This window comes from Penicillium subrubescens (assembly GCF_028828155.1).
Source record: "Penicillium subrubescens strain IBT 31985 chromosome Unknown utg000007l_segment0_segment0, whole genome shotgun sequence".
NCBI classification, from domain to species: Eukaryota; Fungi; Ascomycota; class Eurotiomycetes; order Eurotiales; family Aspergillaceae; genus Penicillium; species Penicillium subrubescens.
The window spans coordinates 3,061,489-3,084,737 of record NW_026643157.1 but is presented as its reverse complement, the minus strand read 5'-3'; the positions used below and the strand labels follow the sequence as shown (position 1 = coordinate 3,084,737).

At 52.7% G+C, this 23,249-nt stretch overlaps 9 protein-coding genes across 9 annotated transcripts; 5 read left to right on the top strand and 4 right to left on the bottom strand.

Annotated features, from left to right (window-relative positions):
* The first annotated feature begins 540 nt into the window (after nucleotides 1-540).
* Nucleotides 541-3,601, top strand: pmt4 (dolichyl-phosphate-mannose-protein mannosyltransferase). Its single transcript, XM_057156821.1, has 4 exons — nucleotides 541-612; nucleotides 713-1,016; nucleotides 1,113-2,754; nucleotides 2,824-3,601. Exons 2-4 carry the CDS (start codon nucleotides 786-788, stop codon nucleotides 3,276-3,278), a joined length of 2,328 nt encoding a protein of 775 aa, XP_057005476.1. The 5' UTR covers nucleotides 541-612; nucleotides 713-785; the 3' UTR covers nucleotides 3,279-3,601.
* A 2,340-nt stretch (nucleotides 3,602-5,941) lies between these two features.
* Nucleotides 5,942-9,212, top strand: N7473_010881 (uncharacterized protein; the record flags this gene model as incomplete). Its single annotated transcript, XM_057156820.1, is given in 3 exon segments — nucleotides 5,942-6,884; nucleotides 6,961-7,539; nucleotides 7,557-9,212. 3 exon segments carry the CDS (start codon nucleotides 6,168-6,170, stop codon nucleotides 9,210-9,212), a joined length of 2,952 nt encoding a protein of 983 aa, XP_057005475.1. The 5' UTR covers nucleotides 5,942-6,167.
* A 724-nt stretch (nucleotides 9,213-9,936) lies between these two features.
* On the bottom strand, nucleotides 9,937-11,040 carry N7473_010880 (nitronate monooxygenase; the record flags this gene model as incomplete). Its single annotated transcript, XM_057156819.1, has 1 exon — nucleotides 9,937-11,040. One exon carries the CDS (start codon nucleotides 11,038-11,040, stop codon nucleotides 9,937-9,939), a length of 1,104 nt encoding a protein of 367 aa, XP_057005474.1.
* A 1,140-nt stretch (nucleotides 11,041-12,180) lies between these two features.
* Nucleotides 12,181-12,579, bottom strand: N7473_010879 (uncharacterized protein; the record flags this gene model as incomplete). The annotated part of the gene is made up of 1 exon (XM_057156818.1): nucleotides 12,181-12,579. One exon carries the CDS (start codon nucleotides 12,577-12,579, stop codon nucleotides 12,181-12,183), a length of 399 nt encoding a protein of 132 aa, XP_057005473.1.
* Nucleotides 12,580-12,688: 109 nt separating this feature from the next.
* N7473_010878 (DNA-directed RNA polymerase II core subunit RPB11) lies at nucleotides 12,689-13,458 on the top strand (the record flags this gene model as incomplete). Its single annotated transcript, XM_057156817.1, has 4 exons — nucleotides 12,689-12,825; nucleotides 12,977-13,035; nucleotides 13,098-13,207; nucleotides 13,264-13,458. The coding sequence occupies 4 exons, from the start codon at nucleotides 12,689-12,691 to the stop codon at nucleotides 13,456-13,458; spliced, it is 501 nt and encodes a 166-aa protein (XP_057005472.1).
* A 735-nt stretch (nucleotides 13,459-14,193) lies between these two features.
* Nucleotides 14,194-14,763, top strand: N7473_010877 (Actin cytoskeleton-regulatory complex protein pan1; the record flags this gene model as incomplete). The annotated part of the gene is made up of 1 exon (XM_057156816.1): nucleotides 14,194-14,763. The coding sequence occupies one exon, from the start codon at nucleotides 14,194-14,196 to the stop codon at nucleotides 14,761-14,763; it is 570 nt and encodes a 189-aa protein (XP_057005471.1).
* A 37-nt stretch (nucleotides 14,764-14,800) lies between these two features.
* Nucleotides 14,801-18,737, top strand: pan1 (actin cytoskeleton-regulatory complex protein PAN1; the record flags this gene model as incomplete). Its single annotated transcript, XM_057156815.1, has 3 exons — nucleotides 14,801-14,807; nucleotides 14,880-17,499; nucleotides 17,555-18,737. 3 exons carry the CDS (start codon nucleotides 14,801-14,803, stop codon nucleotides 18,735-18,737), a joined length of 3,810 nt encoding a protein of 1,269 aa, XP_057005470.1.
* Nucleotides 18,738-19,473: 736 nt separating this feature from the next.
* Nucleotides 19,474-21,179, bottom strand: N7473_010875 (sugar porter family MFS transporter; the record flags this gene model as incomplete). Its single annotated transcript, XM_057156814.1, has 3 exons — nucleotides 19,474-20,142; nucleotides 20,200-20,903; nucleotides 20,969-21,179. 3 exons carry the CDS (start codon nucleotides 21,177-21,179, stop codon nucleotides 19,474-19,476), a joined length of 1,584 nt encoding a protein of 527 aa, XP_057005469.1.
* A 1,323-nt stretch (nucleotides 21,180-22,502) lies between these two features.
* N7473_010874 (uncharacterized protein) lies at nucleotides 22,503-22,757 on the bottom strand (the record flags this gene model as incomplete). The annotated part of the gene is made up of 1 exon (XM_057156813.1): nucleotides 22,503-22,757. One exon carries the CDS (start codon nucleotides 22,755-22,757, stop codon nucleotides 22,503-22,505), a length of 255 nt encoding a protein of 84 aa, XP_057005468.1.
* Nucleotides 22,758-23,249: the final 492 nt, after the last annotated feature.

The window sequence follows — 23,249 nt, the reverse complement described above, 5'->3', positions numbered from 1 at the left end:
ACATAGTATCTGATCATTCAAGGGCTTAGGACTACCTCATCTTCCCCTCATACCTGGTTCGAGGATTTTGAAACTGGAGAATGAGCCCCGAGAATGCCTCGCTCATGTACTGAGGGGGAAAAAAACTCAGACAGTTGCGGGGAAGGGATTTTCTCTTAAATAAACTCCACTACAATATCAGTGGATGCTTACCCTCAGAGTGTTTCACTCCATAGCCATGAAGGTGGACGATTTTGTAGTACTCAATGAAGGTATCAAGTACAAGAGAGAAGTGGGGAGGAAGAGATGTATAAAATTGAGTATTATTTATATTCTGCCTGACAGACTAGGCATCAATATCCAGTTATCTAGAACCATTGTATATTGCAGAAGAATTTCCACGTCATCGGCCTTTTCCACTGTCGCATGTTCGTTTCTAAATAATAGAGTATTGATGCTCTGATTGGTAGGGCTGGGGAAACTCGAGTGTAGATGCGCGCCCGCTCGGGCCACCGCCTTGCCAGAAACAAGAAGACACGCAACCAGTCCAAACCGCCCCCTCGGACAACTCCTTTCTCTGCAACCAGCTTTCCTGGCCTCAATTTCGGAGTGCCATGCCCTTTGGTGATTCTGGTAAGTCTTGACCATTGATCCTGGCTTTATCTTTGCCATTCTTTCTCTTTTCTCAAGTTGCTTTGATGGAACCCTGCTGACAGCTACGCCGTTTCGGAAGTCTATTTACTTTAGGTGGTTTCGCGGTCATTCTCTATCGGTTTTCCTATTTTTTTCTTCCTCTTTTCTTCAGCATGTCGTCCCCTTCTTCCTCTCTCCGTAAGAGAGGCGGCAAGAAGGAGACTTATACGGCGGTGCCCTCGGATGATGCCTCGCTGCTTCCTGCCGTCGCGGCTGCGCGCAAGCAGTCGGAGTGGGATTATTGGCTGGCCATGATCGTGCTCACTGTGTTGGCGTTTGCGACTCGTTTCTACCGCATTGACTACCCCAACGAGGTTGTCTTTGATGAAGTTCATTTCGGCAAGGTATGCTTCGTCTTTGGAGAGCCGCGTCAAGACGCAATGGCAAAAGGGGCCCTCCCTGGGCTGAATTAAGCTGACATGTGCTTGTTCCATAACTAGTTTGCCTCCTATTATCTCCAGCGCACGTACTTCTTCGATGTGCACCCTCCCTTTGGGAAGCTTCTATTTGCCTTTATGGGCTGGCTGATCGGATACGATGGCCACTTCCTGTTCGAAAACATTGGTGACTCGTACATCGACAACAATGTGCCTTACCTTGCTCTCCGCGCAATGCCAGCTACCCTCGGTGCCCTGACTATTCCCGTCGTATTCCTGACCATGTGGGAGTCTGGATACTCACTCCCGGCCTGTGTGCTGGCAGCTGGCCTGATGGTGTTTGACAACGCGCACATTGGCGAGGACCGCCTGATCCTCCTGGACTCCACCCTGGTTTTGTCCATGGCTCTCAGCGTTCTCTGCTATGTTCGTTTCTATAAGTTGCGCCACCAGCCATTTGGCCGTAAGTGGTGGAAGTGGCTGCTTCTGACTGGTTTCTGCATGAGCTGCGTCATCTCGACCAAGTACGTCGGTTTCTTCACCTTCGTGACCGTCGGTGCTGCCGTTTTGATCGACCTGTGGAACTTGCTGGATATCAACCGTCGCCAGGGTGCTCTTGATATGTACACCTGGGTGAAGCACTTTGCCGCTCGTCTGGTCGCGCTGATCATCATCCCCTTCTTCTTCTACCTCTTCTGGTTCCAGGTTCACTTTGCGGTTCTCACCCGCTCCGGGCCTGGTGATGAGTTCATGTCCCCCGAGTTCCAGGAGACTCTGAGTGACAATGCCATGACCGCCCAGTCTGTTGGAGTTCAGTACTATGATAGCATCACTTTCCGCCACAAGGACACCAAGACCCTTCTCCACAGCCACTGGGAGAAGTACCCTCTGCGCTACGATGATGGCCGTATTTCCAGCCAAGGCCAGCAGGTGACCGGCTATCCTCACAATGATACCAACAACTTGTGGCAGATTATCCCCACCAAGCCTTTGGGTGAAGATGCTCAGTCCAAGAGCGTCCGCAACGGAGATGTCATTCAGCTCCTTCACGTCGGCACCAACAGCTACCTTCTCACCCACGATGTGGCTTCCCCATATTACCCAACCAACCAAGAGTTCACCACTGTGACCCCCGATCTGGCCGAGGGCGAGCGCCACAATGATACCCTGTTCGAGCTCAAGATCGAGAATGGCAAGCCAGCACAAGAGTTCCGCACCTTTGCCAGCTTGATCAAGCTCGTTCACGTGCCTACCCGCGTCGCCATGTGGACACACACTACTCCTCTCCCCGAGTGGGGCTTCAAGCAGGCCGAGATCAACGGTAACAAGAACATCCTTCAGTCCAGCAACTTGTGGTTCGCCGAGACTATTGATGGCCTCGCGCCTGATAGCCCCCGCCTGGTGCGGGAGGAGCGCGAGCCCAAGTCTCTGTCCTTCCTCCGGAAGTACTTTGAGTTGCAGGGTGCCATGTTCCACCACAACAATGCGCTGACTAGCAGCCACCCTTACGCTACCGAGCCCTTCCAGTGGCCGTTCTTGCTCCGTGGTGTCAGCTTCTGGACCAAGAATGAGACTCGCGGCCAGATCTACTTCCTGGGTAACCCTATCGGATGGTGGATTGCCAGCAGTCTGCTGGCCGTATTTGCGGGTATTGTTGGTGCCGACCAGCTGTCTCTTCGCCGCGGAGTTGATGCATTGGAAGAGAGTGAGTTCCCCAAACCTGTTAATCTCCCCGTCCTTCTTTGAGTCTGCGACTAACCTTCATCTCTTCTAGTCTGGGGTCCTGGAGCCCGCTCTCGCCTGTACAACAGCACCGGATTCCTGTTCCTGTGCTGGGCTGCCCACTACTTCCCCTTCTGGCTGATGGGTCGTCAGCGCTTCCTGCACCACTACTTGCCATCTCACTTGGCATCGACCATGGTGACTGGCGCATTGATCGAATTCATCTTCAACCTGCAGCCTCTGGACCCTGCCACCGCGGCGCCACCCGAGGATGACCCCTCTGGCAAGGCCAAGGCGAACCGCAGCCTGGGTCGCTTTGTCACTGCCAAGGAGCGCATGGGCCGCAGGTCCGTCATTGCGGGATGGATCGCGACCCTGGTCATTCTGGCGTTTACCATCTATGGATTTGTCTTCTTCGCTCCATTGACCTACGGTTTGCCTGGGTTGGATGTGGATGGCGTCAATGCACGCAAGTGGTTGAACTATGATCTCCACTTTGCCAAATAAGGGAACTTCATGGATTTTCCCACTCCTCTCCTTCGATGATCTCTGATTCCTGTTTTTGATCTTTGATTACACTTGCCACACTAGTTGGATGTGAACATGATTTGGCCGAGCTCTGGGAGGAAAAGATCATTATTTCCCATCTCTGATATTGACACCGTTATTTGTAGGAGTATGTGTATCAATGTTTTGCTGGCGACTTTTGCGTTAGAGGGGCCATGGACGGTGTTTGAAATTTGATAGGACTGGCCTGCGGGTGCGTGGGTTGGCCTGTTGTCTGCTGTGTTGTATCTACCGGCCCATCTCTGCTATTTACTATTTCCAATCTCTTCTTTTTTTCGACTCCATGACTACCTCATGAGTTCCGCTGCGTTCCATGTCCAGTCCCATGGACTTGTCGAGTCCTTGTGTGACTGTAGATTCCCCGAGTCATCCATAGCCTCGAGTTGTACAAAGATGAGCACGATCATCAGCCGACCGAGACAACAACTGTATCCACATGATCGGCATGTATATGTAGTGGGATGTAGCACGATAGAAAGAATCATAACTCACTAAGAGAGGAGCGAGAAAGAAGAAGACAAAAAGATGGAAAATCATGAATGATATAGATTAATCTGTTTAACCGTGACCTATGCAGCAAGCTCATTGGACCAGACAGATCCTATTGTAGCAGGAGATCCAATTAATTTGATTGGCAGGCGGGGTCAGTCGGGGCCAGAGCGAATGGGCCTCCAAAATGTAATATGTAATGTCTTTGATTTGTGTGTACTCGTATTTATTTCCATTTTGAGTTCGATTTCATCTTGGGTGGTGCGTACGCGGTATGAGATCCAAGACGAGTTTTAGTTTCAATGCGTGGACTTACAGTAGTCCGTACTGGATGTACTACTGTACTGCTGTAGTTGGATGGGCGCCCCTAGTTAGGCCAAGAGAAGCTTGCTCTGCCTTCTGACGAATACATTCCAGGTTGTCTGTGCTGGCATTCTTGCCTGCAGGATACTGAAAGCGGCAAATTAGGTATTGTAGTCTAGTGCATATAATATTTGTATAGAATATACTCCGTATAAATGATCAAGAAGACTTCAAGATGCAGGATCTTTCCTTGAATAAATAGCTATTGTACTCCGTCTGTACTCCGTACTATTTAAATACTCGGTTGACTGGATATCATCGGCGGGTCCGATCGTGACATAAGCGGCCAGTCAGGCTATTTATTTATAGTCAGTCCTAAAAGGGTTACAGCCCATACACATCGCATACAGTACTGTACTAAAGTTAGTAAAGAGGTTTCACCCAGCTCTGCACATGAGCCAGTCGATAGTCGCCATGGCCCTACTTGACTCCATAGTGAACTCACTCGATCCAATTGCCAATCCGGGCATAATAATATCCGATCAAAAGTCTAGATGGGCGACTGAGCATCGACATCATCATACAGTCCAAGTCCAGCCCTGATCCCTGCCCTGCCCTCCCCATCCGGTGCAGCCAAAAGGCAAAAATACTGCAGGGTCACGGCGGAAACTAGACGCCAGGCGTGCACTAATGAGTGGCCTGGCTCGATTGTTTTTTCTGGTTCAGAGGGGTTGTTAGTGCAATTAGTGTAGGGCATTCAGTTAATAGTTATACTTAGTGTGCTTTTTTAATCGCTTCCTAGTTGCTACTTGCCTCTGTGGCTTAATAGGTTCTTGCGATTGTGTTTTCTCTTCTTTTTTACATTTTTTCCCCGGCCTTTGTTTCCTGTCCCTTTCATTCTTTGCCTCGAAGTTTGCGGACATTCCGTACTGTACTTTCTCCATTCCCGGTATCCTTTTCCAATCACTGGGCTTATTGAGGCTTTATTCGTTCCATTCTTGGGCTGTATTATCCTAATATTCCCCTGGCTTCGGTCGCTGTGGACTCTTGAATTGCTTCCCAAAACGTGAGTATTGAGGACTGAAATCTTGACTTTCAAGTTCCCAACAGGGTCCTACCCGACCCGGGCGGCTTTTTTCTTTGCTCTCCCAAAGCTCCACATCCCCCGATCTGACTCGCTCCAGCTTGTTCGACGGACTCAATCGCTGCGGAGCCCAAACTGAAACGGCACAGTACAAGTGTCCAGCCCGGGTCTCACCTGGTGAATTCTTTTCTTTCGCTTCTTCAGCCTCTCTTCTTTAAGAACAACACACACACACATATTGATCTATCTGAATACTATCCTCAGGTGAGTTCTCGGTTCAGGGGAAAACACAAACCCAACCAAACCTTCCCGGGGAGTTTGTTGTGAGTTGGCAATCAGATCGCAGCATCCGATACAACCAGGGAGCCAGTGCCCACCGGGTGGATTCCTTCCGGGGGTCTTGATCAGCCGCTAGAGAAGTGTGATTGCTGCGAGCAGTACCGCTTGCTCACTGCTCAAATGCTCGGTCTTCGCTTGTTGTCTCCGTCTGGAAGCTTCTTCTTCTTCTTCTTCTTCTTTGTCCTGAACTGACCCTCGCTTCCCTTCAATTCTTTCCAGTCTCATCCCCTGATCAGCATCATCGGTCATTCGTTTTTCTCATTGTTTTCCCGCTGTACAAATCAATCGGAGTTATCTGGTTTCCCCTTGCGACCGCTCGGCCGGCCCATCGGCCCATATCCTTTTTCTCCAGACCCCCTCCTCCTGGACTGATCGCTTTTTTTACCCACTTTTCTCGCCCCCGTTCATCTGCATTGGACACGTCAAAGTCACCAAAAAGAGAGCTCTACGAGACTATTCACAGTTTTTTCCCTCCTCCTTCTTCCATCAGAGTGACCGGGAAAACCTTAATGGGAGTGACTCGCGATTGAAGGGAGGCAGGTCTACAACGATAATCCTATCTCGTCCATTCAGCTGCTCCCTGTTGCGTGGTTAAATACCGCAACACCGCACCAATGCCCATCAAGTTGCCTAAAGGCTTCGCCCGGAGGAAGTCGTCGGGCAATGTTCTAGACGATGTGGATGGCCAACCCCAATCCTCCTTCCGGGTCTTTGAGCGACCGGGAGCCCAACAACGATCAATGACAGATGGCGCTCCACTCACCAAGCGCATGAGTGAAGGCCATGCGAGTCTCGAGGACAATGATAACATCTTTGCCGGGTCAGAGCATCCCTTGGGCAAAACTCGGTATGGCCGCCCCCGGACCATGGAATCCCTCAGGAAGGGACTGACCGGTCGCCATCACAGTGGTCCGACCTACGAAAGCTCGACCTCGACGCGGCTCAGTTCCTCATCTACCCTCCCATCATCGACCGAAGTCCCGCCGCCCGATGAGGCTTCATCCCCACATTCGAGAATTCATGATATCCCCGCTCCGCCGCCCCTGGCGGGTGCTCTACGAGCCGCTGCTGGCAGGACATTCTCATTCGGTGGACGCTTTAATAAGAACTCGACGCCCCCTGCTCCCCCTCGAAATGCCACGCCGGACGCAACCAAGCAGCGTGCCTACAGCGGTAGCACCGACGATACGGCGACCCCGCCCAGGCTACCTGATTCGCAATTGAATTTCGATCTCGGAGCAGGGGGAGATGATTTCGGAAAGATGTTCGACCATTTGGGAAAACGGGAGAGTGCCCTGTTGCGGGACCCTTCTCCGCAGCGAGCTAAACAGGTACGCCGAACCACTGAGTCATGACAAGATGCAAGGGGGGATATGAGGACACACGGGCTAACGGTTGTGGTTTTAGTACTCTTCCTCTCCACCGACGCAAGCCCTGCCCGAGTTCCAAGCAACTGACAATAGAGCCGGACGACCTACTCCCATTAATACAGACCGATCGGTGGCCGTTGAACCCTCCCCTTACTCATGGGGTAGCCGTCACTCTGGCGACAATCTACTGAATAGCCCCAGCGGTGAAATCGTTACTTCACCAGCTCGTTCGACTGCCGAAACGGTAACCAGTTTCCGCAAGCCGTCACCATCGCCTGCCCATATGCTCGGCGCGACAACTTCACACCGGGCTTTGGAGAAGCCCGGCCGGCGGCCGTCGGATGGCTTGCGAAGGAGTGGGATTTATCCGGGGGACCGAGACTCGAACACTGTCGACGACGAAGATGCCAAGATGGTCCGACAATCTGTTCTGTGGAGTAAGGGTTCCTCGCCTCGGTGGGAGGAGGCCACTTCTCCGTCTGGTGAGACACCTCTCCTCGATAAGGGCAAGGCCACTAGTCCTTCACTTTTGAGCCCCACCGCGGACGAGGGCTTGTTTGCGCCACGCCGTTCACCTGCCCCGAGTGATCACGATCTGGACGATGCCCGACTGGCTGTTCAATTCGCCGAAAGCCTCCCGAAAACCGCCTCCCCGCTGGCAACAAGGTCATGACACCGTCCCAGTTCGAACACTACCGCCAGCAGCAAGAACTTCGACGATCCAAGAGTGATGCTACGAAGAGCGATGAGGAATCCGAGCACGAAGAGTTTGATGACGAGGAAGACGAGGTTGAGAAGCAGCGGGAGGCAGAGAAGCAACGGCGGAAGCAAGAGGCTCACCTCTCCCTTTATCGACAGCAGATGCAGAAGGTGACGGGCCAGCAAGCTCCGTCTCCGTTGCTCCGTCCGGAAATGGCAGGAGCCAGCAACAGCACTCCCAACCTTCCCAACCGCCTATCCAACCCCATTGACAAGTCTTCCAGCGGAAAGAGCAGCAACGAGGAGGATGATGAGGAGATCCCGCTGGGTATTCTAGCAGCCCATGGCTTCCCCAACCGCAACCGTCCTCCGACTCGCTTGGCCAATGTCAGCTCTCATCCGAACCTTCGTGCGTCAATGCACCCGTATTCTACTTCATCTACCTCCCTCGCCGGTGCCGAGGCTGGCAACAGGGGCAGTCTCCCGGTCTTTGCCAGGAATCTGCCTCAGGATCCCTACTTCGGTGCTCGCATAGTCAACCCAACCAATCGGGAATCTCTGGCCTTTGGCGGTGGCTCTGGCTCGGTGTACGGTGGTGCATCTTCCCCCGGCCCTCCCCCGGGTGGTCTCGTCGGTGTGATTGCCACTGAAGAGCGTAATAGGGCAGCTCGGCGTGCCGGAGGTGGCAGTCCCAACCACATGGCAATGTACGATCAGCGGCAGATGGCGATGGGAATGGGCAATCCGGGTGGTGTCCCTCGACCTTTCTCGATGATGGGGCCGCAACCAATGACCCCCAGTGAGCTGGCTCAGGTGAACCTTTCCAACCAGATGCAGAATATGATGCAAATGCAGATGCAGTGGATGGGGCAGATGATGCAAATGCAGGGTATGCCGCCGGGTATGCAGGGTATGCCGCCGGGTACTCCTCCAATGATGGCCGGTGCGATGCCACCTCAAATGATGGGAATGCCCATGCAGGGCGGTCCCATGGGTCCTCCCTCCATGGCGGGTTCGCCCTCAGTCATGGGTCTCAATCCCAACTTCAGGCCGATGTCTATGCAGGGCCCTCCTGGAGCTATGGCACCGAACTTTGAACAACAGCGTACTCTCAGCATGCTCGATCCCAACATTGCTGCACGACGAGGCTCGCCGATGCCAAATTTGCCCGGTGGCCCACCCTTCCGACCTAACACGGGAGGATACGCTCCTTCCATCGCACCCTCGGAACGCAGCAATGCCGGACTTGCATCCCGGTATCGACCCGTGTCAGTGATGGGAGGTGAACCCGGCCCCGGCGTCTCAGCCTTGAACAAGGGCTGGAACGACGAGAACCACCATTCGTCCCTATCCGTCTCCCAGTCCCACATGGGCCTGCCCAAGTCCTCCTCGCTCGCAACCGTGACTGTACGACCGGTCTCGCGAGCCAGCCAGTCCCCAGCTGGACGCAAGCCCGTCCATGCGTCCGACGAAGATAATGACGACGAGGGCTGGGCTGATATGATGAAGAAACGAGACAAGAAGAAGAGCAGCTGGAAGTTGAAGCGAGGTACCTCCTCGCTGGGTGATCTCCTAAGCGCTGTGCACTAATCTTTTCGGGTGTTTTTGCATTCTACATTTGAAATCTGCGTGCATTGAGCCGATGCACCGATGGCGTTGCTGTATAGATTTTCTTTTAAATTTCTTCTGCTCTGAGTCTCGCCTCCCTTCTGACATCATTCCGACGCACATACCCATCTCCATGATCCAGACAGTCTAGCTCGCATGATTTCCAGCGTCGGCCCGGTCCTCCCTGGATATAGCCTGGAAACAGCAGAAGTATCCTCGGTGCTACTAGGTCGACGCTTCGTTACTCGCTAGTTTTGTTGTTTGGGCTTCTCGTTTCAGTCATGTCATCTCTGGGGCGATGCGAAACTAATAGTATGAGGACATATGCACTTATTACCTTTATGCTTCTCTTTTTGGCATTGGCGCAGGCAGGCATGGCGTTTTTTTCCCCCTTTTGAATCTTTTTTTTCCCTGGTCATTTCGTCTTTTTGTTGTTCTTTTTTCGTTAGCATTTCTGCATCTTGTTCTTCTTGTTTCTGGTCCACTTCTCTTCTCTAATTTTCTCTCTTCGGGCCGATTTTGGGAGATCATTACATATAATACATTGCGGTTCGAGGATGTCGAACTCTGTTTTTCATGAACGATTATATCATAGTGTGCTTTCCGTGTATACCAGGCTTCTACACTAGAATTCCATCATCATAAACCACCACCACCACCACTTCTACTAAGTAGTGCTAAGAACTTCTCACCTCCAATCCTCAATCTACAATCTCGCCCTAACGCTCCTCTTAACATCCACAACCTCCCCCCAAACCTGCCTAACAATCTCCCCCGCCCCAAGCACCTCCTTGATAAGTCCAACCCCCGTCCCCGCATACGTAGTCATCCTCCCCTTCCCCTCCACATCCCACCCCTCATCTCCCCTCCCCATCTCCTCAACATACAACCCCCGATTCTCCTCATCACTCATCCCACCCACCGCATCAAGGTAACTCGCATTAATCACTCCGCGCCCATCATACCGTTCCGGCCAACCTTTTATATCTCTAACTCGATCGTATACTGTTGAGCGAACGGTATTCACGCCCCCGTCTACGGCGCGGAGGATTGCGTTTTGATACCCGCCTGGGATATTTGCTTCGTGGGAGGCGAGGAACCGGGTGCCCATTACGCCGCCTGTTGCGCCGAGGAGGAGGGCTGCGGAGAGGGTCAGGCCGTTGGTTAGGCCGCCGGCTGCGAGGAGGGTTGGTGGTTGATGTTGATGGTCGTTGGAGGTGGTTTTGGTTGAGGGTGGGTAATGCTCTGCTATCAGGTTGGATATTTCTGGGAGGAGAGTTAGGAGTGATGCAGAGCGTGCGAGACCGTGTCCTCCTGCATCAGAACCTTGGATTACCAGCACATCTGGGTGGAGGGCTTTCAATGCGGTTGTTGTTTCGGCTACCGAGCTGATTTGGATCCAAATTTGTGGTGTACTCCATTCCTTGGACTTGGAACCATCCACATCATCCCCATCCTTCCTATGTTCATAAAGGCCCCTCATCCCCTCAACCCACCCCCCAAACTCCCCCACATCCCTCGGCGCAAACAACCACACCGCCGCAACTTTATACATCCGTAATATCCTCAACGCCTCATCCCGATCAACACCCCAATTAATAAACCCCACGCCGAGCGGTAACACACCCGTTTGTGTGTAGAATTTGCAAGCGGGGTTTGACTGATCTGCGTGGGACTTTATGAGTTGGCTTGCGTGATGGAGGTTTGTTTCTAGATTGCTGAGGGTTGTGTTGTAGCCGCCGGCTATGAAGCCGATGCCGCCTGCTAGGGAGATGGATGTTGCGAGGGGGGCGGTGGCGATGTTAAGCATGGGGGCGTTAGCGAGGGGGGGTTTGTGGGGGAGATCCAGGGGTGGGTTTTGTAGATTCTTGGTTTGAATGACATTTTTAGAGTGAGGTTGTTGGGTGTGTAGATAGTAGGTGGGTGCGTGGAGGGTGATGCAGATATATGTTGTAGGTTTGGGGATTGGAGATATTTCGGACACTGAATGAAGTTGAGTTTGTTGGAGAGAGTAGATCGGGGGTTTCTCTCAAGAGTGACCAGGAATTAAGTGTTGGTTGTACAAAGGATGGTGCTTGCATGTTTGTGGATGTGAGTACAGCGGATGTTGTTAACATGGTCCCGCATCTCCCGCAGGATGCGGAGAACCGAGGTGAAGCTGGGATACAGCTGATAGTTACAAGTGTTACTTTACATCGAGTGAGTCATGACATGGTGAGGAATCAATTGTCCCTAAACTGGCATGAGACGATCGATGAAAATAAGAAACCTGTTTAATCCATGGATCGAAAGTGGTCGTCCTAAACATAGTACCATCTCAACCAGGCCAAGTAAAATCACGTGATACTACAAATCAAATCATGTGACTTGTCATCCAGGCCTCATCACGTGGCTAATATCACGATCTGCCCGCGACAAGCCTCTTTTCTCCATCTATACCATCACGACTCATACGCAACAGGCAGCGCTTCCGTCTCTGATAGACCTCTAGGCTGATCCTCTTTCTCGGCAATAAGGTCTCAACAACCTCGTATTGATCGGCTACCTAGAGTGTCCTAGCCACTAGTATTCGACATTTCTCCTGGTGTTTGATCAAAGCGCAGCTTGTCAGGCTATCAACGGCGCGACTACTGCCTAGGCGGTCACTGGATCTTCCGCGGCATTCTATCTTAATCGATCTTCGGCTCCCTGATTCAAGCTTAACTTTTAAGCTTCTCCCCAACCCCATATAATTCGTCACCTTTGACGACCACTACCAACTGGTGTACTGTAAGTCGTCTCAAACGCACGTGAACGACTATCAACTCATATGCATCTAGTCTGAATACGCCGATTTTTCTATCAGGCGCAGTGGGCAATCTCTCTGCTCAATTTCTATTCTCAATCCTTTCTCTTGATTTCTCCCCCCCCCAATCTCTCACACCAGCCAATCACCGCAAACTATCCGCCATTATGAACGCACCAGACCGGTAGGTTGAAATCCAGTTTTGCTGTAAATCTTGTCATTGCGTTTTTCGCTTTTTCCTCGTCGATCCGGGACATAAATGCCTTTATGCGCTCCAATGGTGCTCAATTCACTTCCGAGTGCGCCTGGCAGGCATGGCTGGCACTGGTGGGCAGAGAAAAGCCCCGTGAGAGCTTCGTGGATCGGATTCTCACCTTGAGATGGGACAAAAGCCGTCCGCTTATGTCGGCGGATGACTGACTGAACCATCGGAGCTTCCCTCCTGCTCCTTCCCCATTTGCCCCAACTTCCTCGAATCCCCTCCTCTCCCACTTTGCTGTATAACATCACCTTCACCCACAATTTGTCGACCTGCCATTGAGCTTGTGTTGTTTGTTTGGTCATGTCGTTTGCTACTTTTTCTTCCAATTCCTTTCATCCTCTTCCCCCTCGACCTGCCGTCGAAGCTCCTCCAAGAAACCTTCGTGCCGAACACTCTTGCACCTCGAGCACCATGAACTCGTACCCTTACCCCTCCCACTTCAACTTCAACACTGCTTCCGTGGCCATCGCCCGGGAGCGTGCTGGCAATCGGGCTCGCCCTGCTCCTCGCGGCCAGCGCCCTCTTCAAATCGATGATCGCCAGGACCCGTCAGTTTTCAAGCATCACGGATTGAGTCTATCACCATCCTGTTTCCTTGCATCATGTCTTCTGCTTCTTCTTCTTCTTCTTCTTCTTCTTCATCATCTCTTTCGCATGTTCACTGCTACGCACGTTCAGACACTGACTTTGATATCGCAGTTACGAGGCTATTCTTCTCGGCCCCGGCGAGAATAAGATTGACGTCGAGGTCGATACCCGTAAGTACTCCCCCATATATCAACAAAGATTACAGGGGATCCTTCTAACACTCGATGTTTAGGCCTGCCCTCCGCGGCCATCTTCACCTTCCACAAGGAGGACCACACCTTGGGAAACATGATCCGCACCCGCCTTCTCCGCACCGCCCACGTCACCTTCGCCGCCTACAGGGTTTGTCCACAGCTTTTAAAACCTTGATGTCAACAGGCTAACTGACCACCATCCAGGTCCCTCACCCCCTGACTCCCAACTTTGTCCTGCGTTGCCAGACCGACGGCGAAATCACCCCTCGTCAGGCTGTCATCAACGCCTGCCAGGCCTTGATCAAGGACCTCGGCATCCTTTCCCGCGAGTTCACCAAAGAGTATGAACTGCGCAAGATGGCCAACGCTGCCAACCAGCAGCAGAACATCGGCGAGTAAAAGGACCGGGTCGATCAATGTCTGTCTCAACAACCATCATCTCCATTTCTTCTCTCGTATGTTTTTAAATGGTGTTTGGTGCGCTTGGGATCCTTGCTGTGTTTCGTTTCTTCTTTCGTTGTTTCTGGGATGGGTTTTCCGGGTTTCCTTTCTTTCATGGATTTCACAGTCCCGGCGAGGACTTTTCTTAGTTAGTTGATACTTAGCTCTGCATGTGCAATCAGCCATATGCATTGAGCACGATACCATCGCAATGAACTACAATTTAAATTACTGCATGATGATTTGTAGTTGAATGTATTCTATATGGAGTATTGATCCATATGTAGTTGTTTGTCCACAAAGCTCACTTGACTCTATGAATTCCCCTCAGCCCATCTGAATGGCTATCCAAAGCACCACTCGAGAACCTCGAGAATATTGGGCGTTTGACTAACGTTCTTATCCTCTGCTAGTCTACAAATTGTTGACAGACGTGTTCAACATTGGATATCTACTCGTATGCTATATTTACTCTTCTCGCCTCAGGCCACAGAACGGACCCGCCTGGCCATGACTAAGCGCTAGTTCGGGCTAGCGTGCCTCCGCGTCCCCTACAACGGCGTCATTTAGGTTGCTCCTGAGACTCACCTAACTCCCCCTCAGCATTCGTTTTCTCCTTTCCCTCCTCATCAATCTCTTGTCTGTGGGTTCCTGCGCATCTGTTTTGTCCATGCAAGTGCTGCGTTCATCATAATGTACTCCTCGTCGAATTCCTTCCTCGGCGGTGGTGGTGCTGGCCGACCAGGCCAGGCACCATTCATGCAGCAGCAACAGCAACAGCCCTCATACTCGCAATTCGCCCAGGGTCAACAACAAGCACCAATGCAGCAGCCACAGCCAACAGGCTTTGCGCCTCAGCCAACTGGCTTCGCCGGACAGCCCTCCCCTTTCGGTAGCGCCCAGCTTCAACCCCAGGCCACCGGATTCCCCGCGGGCCAGCTCCAGCTCCAGCCGCAATTCACCGGCTTCCCTGGCCAACAACCACAGCAGCAGCAGCCTCAGCTGCAACAGCAACAGAGCTTCCAGCAGCCTCAATATACCGGGTACCCTCCCCAGAACCAGTCGCAGCCGCAGGCCCCGCAACTGCAGGTGTCGCAACCGACAGGCCTCCCTACTCGTTTGAAGACCTCGTCCGAGATTGCGAACTCCTTCCAAGCCGATGGCTCATCGGGCCCCCCCTCCGCAGGTGCCGCCGAAGACTGGTTCGAAAATCCCGAGTATTCGACTGTCGTTCATCACTGCGCAGGACCAGGCCAAGTTTGAGCAGCTGTTCAAGTCGGCGGTTGGCGATAGCAAGACAATGGAAGGTTGGTTTTCCACCTGGCGGTGGCGAATGTCTTGTCGATAGTAGGGTTAACTTACTGATCTGCATGTTACAGGTGACAAAGCGAGAGATCTCCTAATGCGCTCGAAACTCCCCGGTAGCGACCTCTCCAAGATTTGGGTCTTGTCAGACTCCACCAAGTCGGGCCAGTTGTTCTTCCCCGAATTCGCCCTTGCCATGTACCTTTGCAACCTGCGCCTGACCGGCCGCGAAGTTCCGTCATCCTTACCTGAGACAATTAAGAATGAGGTTTCTAGCATGGTCGATATTATCTCGTTTGATGTGCCCGACACGCAGCCCGTGCCAGCCCCGCGCACCAATGCCCCCAGTTTCGATGCGCCGCTTTTGGAGAACAAATCAACACCTCCGATCGTCCAGCAGCCTCAGCCTCAGCAGGCTAGCAACCAGCAGCTTCTGTCGCAGCTCACTGCCCAGCCCACTGGATTCTTCCCCCAGCAGACCGGCATGCAGCCTCAGCAAGCCGGCTTCCCGGGACAGAATCAGTCGCAGTTCCTCCAGCCACAACAGACCGGATTCCTGACCAACCCCCAGGCTACGGGTTACACCGGACCTCGACCTCCGATGCCGCCTATGCCTACTGGATTTGGCTCGAATCTCAGCCCTGCGCAGACTGGAGGACTGGCCGCGCAGCCTACGGGATTGACTGCTCAGCCTACTGGCATCCCTGGACAATGGGGTTTCATCAACACTCCCGCGCAGGGATTGCCCAATATTGAGGCCATGAAGCAGCAGCTCATGCCCCAGCCTGGTCGCGAGGGTGGTTTCACTACTGCCAATCTGTCCGGTAACGCTACTGTTGCTTGGGCTATCACCAAGGAAGAGAAGAAGATCTATGACGACTTGTTCCGCGCTTGGGATGGTCTTCGCAAGGGTTTCGTTGGTGGTGAGACCGCCATTGAGATCATGGGACAGAGTGGATTGAACCGTAAGGACCTAGAGCGCATCTGGACCTTGGCAGACCCCCACAACCGTGGCCGTCTTAACATGGATGAGTTCGCCGTGGCTATGCACTTGATCTATCGTGCTTTGAACGGGTACCCCGTTCCTAGCCGCCTTCCTCCTGAGCTTATCCCCCCATCCACGAGGCACTTGAATGAGTCTATTGGTACTGTCAAATCTCTTTTGTCTCAGGATGCCGAGAACCGCAAGGCCACTGGTGCCTTCTTGCAGCCCCAGAAAACCGGCGTCAGCTACCTTAAGGATCACTCATTCCGTGGCGGCGGCGCTGGTACCGCTGGGATCGGCCGCAAGGATGCGACGATGTTTAAGAACAACGACGCTGCAGGCGGCTACCGTTCTAGTGCGCGTCGCCGTGTTGGTCAAGATGGCCGTACTCCCTCTCCTGCCCCATCCTCCCAAGCATCTGAGACCGATGAGCTGTCAGTTGAGCAACTGCAGAAGAAGATCCGCGAGGCCAAGATTATGCTTGACGCCGTTGACTTCCAGGATGAGAACCGTGCTGAGGATGATGATGCTCTCGATCGCCAGGACCGCCGTGAAGCTGAGAGCCTGATGGACCGAATTCGTCGCGTTCAGGATGACATTGACACTCACCCTAACGCTGCCTTCCGTGGCCTGGACAATGGAGCGGAGCGTCGATCCCTTCGTCGTCAACTGCAGGCTTACGAGGATCAGGTTCCCCAGGTTGCGTCTGATGTTCGCCGACTCGAGCGTGAGATTGCCGATGCCAAGCTTGAGCTCTTCCGTCTCAAGGATGCCAAGGCTCACCCTGGCAGTGCGGGCAACATTGTCGGCACTGGTCCCGGCGGGTCGATCACCGAGGCCGATCGCATCAAGGCTCGCGCTCGTGCCCGTATGCAAGCTCGTGCTGCTGAGCTTGCCGGTCGTCCTGTTCCTACCGGCACGGATGACGACGGTCAAGCTGCTCGCCGCTTGGAGGCCGAGAACAACAATGTGAAGGCCGAGCGAGAACGCAATGAGACTATGACTCGGGACGTCGAGGAGAGTGTTCGTGACTTTGCCAAGAGCCTGGAGGACAGTCTCCGTGACCAGGGTGAGAACTCTACTCGTGAGCACGAGAAGCGTCGTTGGGAGGATGCACTTGGCGTGGAAGATACTATCCGCGATTTCATCTACGACCTCGGCCGTAACAGCCGGACCGCTCATATCCGCAAGGAAGAGCGTGAACGACCTGCTGCAGATTCGAGCGCTCAATACCGCTCTCCTACCGAGTCGCCTGCTGCTCGTCCTTCTATGCCACCGTCGAGCGTCTCTTCTGGCTCATACCCTGGAAACACGTACGAGGATCGTGTGGCAGCTGCGAGAGAGCGTGCTCAGAAGCGCATTGCTGAGCGTATGGCCGCTGCTGGCCTGAAGCCCAATGACGCTACCGAGACCTTGGCGCAGCGACAGGAGCGGGAGAAGCGTGAGCGTGAAGAGCGTGTCAAGCGTGCCGAGGAGGAAGATGCCAAACGTGAGGCCGAGCGCCAACGCCGTCTAGCTGAGGAGCGTGGTGGACCAGCCCCTGCTGTCTCTAAGACTGCTGGCAAGAAGCCACCCCCTGCGCCTCCCACTCGCAGAGCCCGGACCGATAGTGCTGGCCAGGCTGATTCGAAGAAGGCGGAGGATGTTGCCCGCGAGCAGGCCATTAGGGAGGAGCAAGAGGTGCAGGAGGCTGAGACTAAGCGTCTTGAGTAAGTCTGCCTAGATTTTGGATCTGATGGTTACATTTGCTAATAAAACTGATAGGGACGAAGCCAAGCTGCGCGAGGAGGAATATCAGAAGCAGAAGGAAGCTCAAGATGCCAAACTACGGGCCCTTGAGGAACAGGTCCGACAGGGCAAGATTAAGAAGCAGGAAGAGAAGCGCCGCAGGGAAGAGGCTTCACGCCAGGCCAAGGAGCAGGAGGCTAGACTTGAAGCCCAGCGTGCTGAGCTTGAGGCTGCCAAGGAACGCGAGCGTCAGCTGCAGCGGGAGTTGGAGGGTATGGACGAGGATTCTTCGGATGACGAAGGCCCTATCAACATGACCCCTCAGGACAGCACTCCCACGCAGAGCCAGGTTCTATCTGCTCCTCCTATTCCTACTATCGCTGTCCCCGAGCCTCCTGCGCCTGTTCAGGAGGAGAAGGTTGTCAGCCCCGACGCCTTCCCGGATACTACACCTGATGCTGAATCCAAGAACCCCTACTTCAAGTCTCTGGGCCAGCAGCCCTCTGAGCCCACGTCGGCCACCTCACCCCCGGCTGCTCAGTCCACCAACCCCTTCCACCGTCTCGCCCAGCAAGAGAAGCAAGAGCCACTCAAGCCCACCTTCACCGGCGCCGTTCCATTGGAGCGCAAGACCCGTGCCCGGCCCGAGGACGACGATGACTGGTCTGCCGCAGGCTCCGAATTCGACTCCTCCGACGAGGAAGACGACCACCCTGGCGGCGGCAGCGCCAAGCAGCTTGCCAGCATCTTGTTCGGCACCATGGCTCCTCCCCGTCCCCTGAGCGCCATGGACGAAGACAAGTCCACTACCCCAGTGCAAGCCAGCCCTATCGCTCCTCCCCCTCCCCCTCCGCCAGCAACTGTTTCACCCGCAGCCGTTGAAGAAGCTTCTTCTCCAGCTCCTCCCTCTGGCATCCCCCCTCCACCACCCCCACCTTCTGGAGTCCCAGCTGCCGTTCCTCCTCCTCCACCTCCTCCAGCAGGCGGCGCCCCCGTGGCACCACCACCGCCACCTCCCTCCTTCGGAGCCCCCGCTGCTCCCCCTCCACCCCCTCCTCCAGGTGGAGCCCCCGGAGGTCCCCCGCCACCTCCCCCAGCCGCGGGTGGGTCCGGCGGTGGCCGCTCTGCGCTCCTTGCCTCCATCCAGGCGGGTAAGGGTCTCCGGAAGGTGCAGACCAATGACCGTAGCACGAGTTCCTCGGCTGGTCGGGTGCTGTGAGTGTGACAGAACATATTGTACAGAATTAGGTGAATTTTGAGATGGGCAGTTTATTCATGGGCTGGAATGGAAGCAAATCATCACCATATTGTTTTGAAGCATTCTTCTTTTTCAGTGTGTTGAGGACTTAGTATATCTCATGTTGTGATGGATGTCTGATGTTGATGGTGAAGGTGATGATGATGGTGATGATGATGGATGGGAGAGTATTTAGCTTGTTGTGTATGTCATTCATATAATTTATTGGCCCTTTTTGCTTAATTTTGTTGCTTCTTCGGTGGCTTTCATTTACGTAATGCCGGTGATTCGCGGCAACTTGCTATTGCCACTAGGAGAGACGTGCTAGTGGTAGGTTAATGTTGGTATCCCTACCCTCTAGCCTGCATAGATTCTCCCAGGCAGGAGCATTTGACTACTTCATAGGGCTACCGCTCCGAGAAGCGTTTGCATCTAAGGACTCAACAGGGCCAGAACGAGACATTCAGAAAAACTTTGTTCTGCTTGCTATAGATCACGATCACCCTTATTGGGCATCTGCTAGCTGCTATTGCTATCTGCACTGGGTTCTCAAACCCTCCAATCCACATTGACCTGCAACTCAGGATCCGATCCACTGCCTTTATCGAAGGCATCATCATCGTCATCAGTCCCCATTCTCGAGAACTAAATCAACTATCGTTCATAAATGTCTATCAGAAAATAATTCCCAATCAATCCACTGTCCTAGGTGGCCAGCTTAAGCCTTAACACTCTCCTTAACATACTCATTATTCTCCCCACCACTCTCCGAGTCTTGCGCCCCGCCAGCAACCTCAGGCTGATGCGCCCGCAGAGTCTTCTGCATTCTCCGCGCAACCTTAGGCGGATCAAAGATACTCTTCGACTGCGCGAAAATCTCATCAATCTCCTCCAACGAACGACCTTTGGTCTCTGGGAAAAAGAAGTACACAGACGGCACAATCAAAGCATTAATCACCGCGAAAATGATATAGTAGTTATTCGCGATAGTAGCAAAGCCGATAGGCGTCACTTCTGCGAGCAGGAAATTGAACGTCCATACTGTTGCGGTGGAGACGGCGCTGACGGCGGCGCGGACTTGGAGAGGTGCCATTTCAGCGGCGTATAGGAATGTTAGACCCGAGTAGCCGACTGTGAAGATGAATTGGAAGCAGTAGAGGGCGATGACGGCGACGACGAGTGCGGCTGTGCTGGATTTGGCTTCAGGGGAGGTTGTGCCTGCCAGGACGGCCATGCAGATTGACATTGCGCCGGCGCTCCAGAGCATGAGCGGGCGGCGGCCGAGTCGGTCGATCGTGTAGTAGGCCAGGTAGCCGCCGAAGGGTTGCATAAGGCCCATTGCTGCGGCGAGGATGCGGGATTTGACGGCGTCGGTGCCGAGGTATTGCTAGGATTGGGGTTAGTAGATGCTATTTGCTAGAGTAAATGGATTGTGTTGGCTTACCTCGAAGATAGTAGTAGCGTAGTAGGTGATCAAATTCACACCACACATCTGCTGGAACATCTGACCGGTGGCAGCCAGATAGGCACGGTGGAACAGACGCTGCTCGCCATTGGTGAACATAGCAGTCCAAGAGGTATTTCCACAGACAGCCAGGGTAGTCTGAACCTCATGGATAGTATCCGTGATAGTAGAAGAGTGAGGCTCCAACTCCAGCAAAGCGGCCATAACCTCGCGAGCATCATCAATACGGCCAGCCTTGATCAACCAACGAGGCGACTCGGGAAGGACATTGATGGAAATCATAGCAATAAGCGACAAAATGACCTGGAACGCAAGCGGGAACCGCCACGACACAGAGCTACCCTTGATAAAGTAGAAGCCAAGATCGATCCACAGAGCGAGAGTAACGCCGAGACCGACGAAGATACCATCAGTGACGACGTTCGAGCCGCGCTTGTGTGCGGGCGATAGCTCGCTCTGCCAGACTGGAACCGTCGCGACGTAGCCACCGATACCGAGACCGAGGATTAGTCGTGCGATGATGAATTGGACAAAGTCGAAGGAGGTTGCCATAAGGATGGCGCCGATGATGGTGATGAAGTTGGTCCAGAAGATGACTTTCTTGCGACCGAGGAGATCGCCCAGGTAGACGCATGACAGGGCTCCGAAGATACCACCGACAGTGTAGAGGGCAATGACGGTGCCTGTTTATGGAGGTTTGATTTTAGAATATGCTGAAACGGTATATGATCAAAGATTCACGACTCACCCTGAATTGTCGAGTTCTCGGCCTTCTGGGCTCCAGTAGTATTAATCGTGTCCATCCGGGGGAACTGAGTATTGAAGGCAGGCAGGGTCAAGAGACCACCGGCCACACTCATATTGTATCCATAACAAGTGAAAGTAGGGCACACGACCAGCATGACCGCAGCCCTAAGGAGGGAATTGCCTCGAAGGCCCAGATATGGCTTCAAGCCCATGATGGAGGAGATATAAGAATGGAAATTTGATAAAAGAGCACACAGCACAATGGAAGAATGTTAGAAGATTGAATGGGATTGTAGGGCGATATGCGACCGATATATGATCAATTGCAGAAGCGGTTGCTTGTGTCACCCTATTGAGATGGAGTTGAAGGCAGTGCTTTGCAAGTGACTTGTCTTGCCAGTGCCAATAATCCATTCGATCGGCTGCGGTGGGTCGCCTCTAAGTACGGGGTTGAAGTCTTCGGTACTCGCCGGTCGCCGGCCAACTGGGAGACCTGCGAACCCGCTCAGCACAGCACGTTGGGTCAATCGACGTAAAATGAACAATTGGTATTGGGCCAACGCAGCTTGGCTTGCAGGAATATCTGGGGTAGTGTGGAGATGTCCGGGGAAGTTCTCAACATCTTGGATCGTGAAATTCTGGGGAAGTGGCCGATGCGTAACGACTTCTCCGGTTTGGAAACATCATCATGAAGCTTACACTCTTTGGATATCGTCTGATTAAGCTTAAAAATTGAGATCAAAGGCTATAGTTATTAAAGATCAGGAGACGTCTAGTTAAGATCGAACTGATAATGTTTGTTTAGCAGGTTGACCATTCAGGTGTGCCTGGGGCTGAACTTGTCGCGAGGACTTCCCTTGGGGGTTGGGCAAAGTACGAGGTCAGTATGTACACTATCACGCTGGGAATTGTTACGAGTTTTCCGCTAGATACATTAGCATATTTCGGAGAGTGCCTGAACATCAAGTCGATCATGGAAGAGACCGATCGGAAAGCCAAAAGAAGAGCAGATTAGGGTTTTTGCCAATCCATTGACCTTGAGAGAGTTTGTGACTTTCTTCTTGGAAGAAGTCTACAGTCCATCAGGACGATTCTGTATATTCCGTACTGAAGTTTCACTGTATTAAACAAACTCTGCCAGTCTCTCCTTGTGAACCTCGGTTACGGGTCTACTCGGCCCAATGAATATTAGTCACTCTGTTCATTTTGACCAGTTAACTACAAGATGCTATTCATGATCCTAACAATATTCAAACCATCACATTGTTAAACATCTATGTGATAGCAAGCAGAATATGTAAACTATCTCTTCGGAGCCGCCCGCAAAAACCTACCATACTCGACTCGTGGACGTTGCCTCCTCCTCCCATAAGGTTTCAATGGCTGAGGTTGGAGCAATCAGAAGCACCCAACCTACCCAAACTGCCGCTAGATTTCCGGGATTACAGGGATTCTGATTTGTCACGAGGCCACGAGTGAACTTAATGCACGTCCTGCATATCGATCCATCGATCCTCTCATAAAACTTTCTCTATTTACGAGTTCTTGTATGCCTTCATAGCTCCGTATTCCGTGGTGGATGACAGCTTGACTCGCTCTCGTTCAGTTATAAGCACTGATCGGAAATTGCGAATGGTCGGAACGTAGTTTATGTCCGTTTTGGCTTGTGGCCAGACTGGTCTTCGGGTGCTTGCGGCTGCTGATTCAACGCTGGACTCGCTTAGCTCGGGCAGATGCCGCTTGGACCCGTTGTTGGCTATGATGAGTTTGCTTGGAGGCGGGATGGGCATAACTTGGACAACTTGAAGGATTCTACTTAGTACTGGACAGTGTATTCATAGCCTATTCAACAAGGCTAGCCTCAATGAATATTCTTCCATTATCTAAGGTTGTTGAGTTGTGGCTATTTTAGGGCCGGATTTAGGTATCGATCCGAGTAAATGAAGATCAACATTCCTGTGATGATCTTCCATGCAGAGAATTCACAGTCTTCTATGAGAAGAATGTCATGTTCCTGCAAATCCCTATTCCATCGTGAATAGTAATCAAGATAGCATGCAGCTACGTTATAATCCATAAGATATCAGCTTATCCTAATTTCCAGAAATGGAAGAAGGTGCATCTCTGGTCTTTCGTTTGGAAGTGTTACAGGACAACGTGGTAGACGATGTGCTGATAGTAATTCATTGATTGGTTTATCTGTTTGGCACTAACATGTCCACCACGAAAGCCTCGCTCTGAGTTGCTACAATCAGATTCCAAATCTGCACCAGTCATCGTCT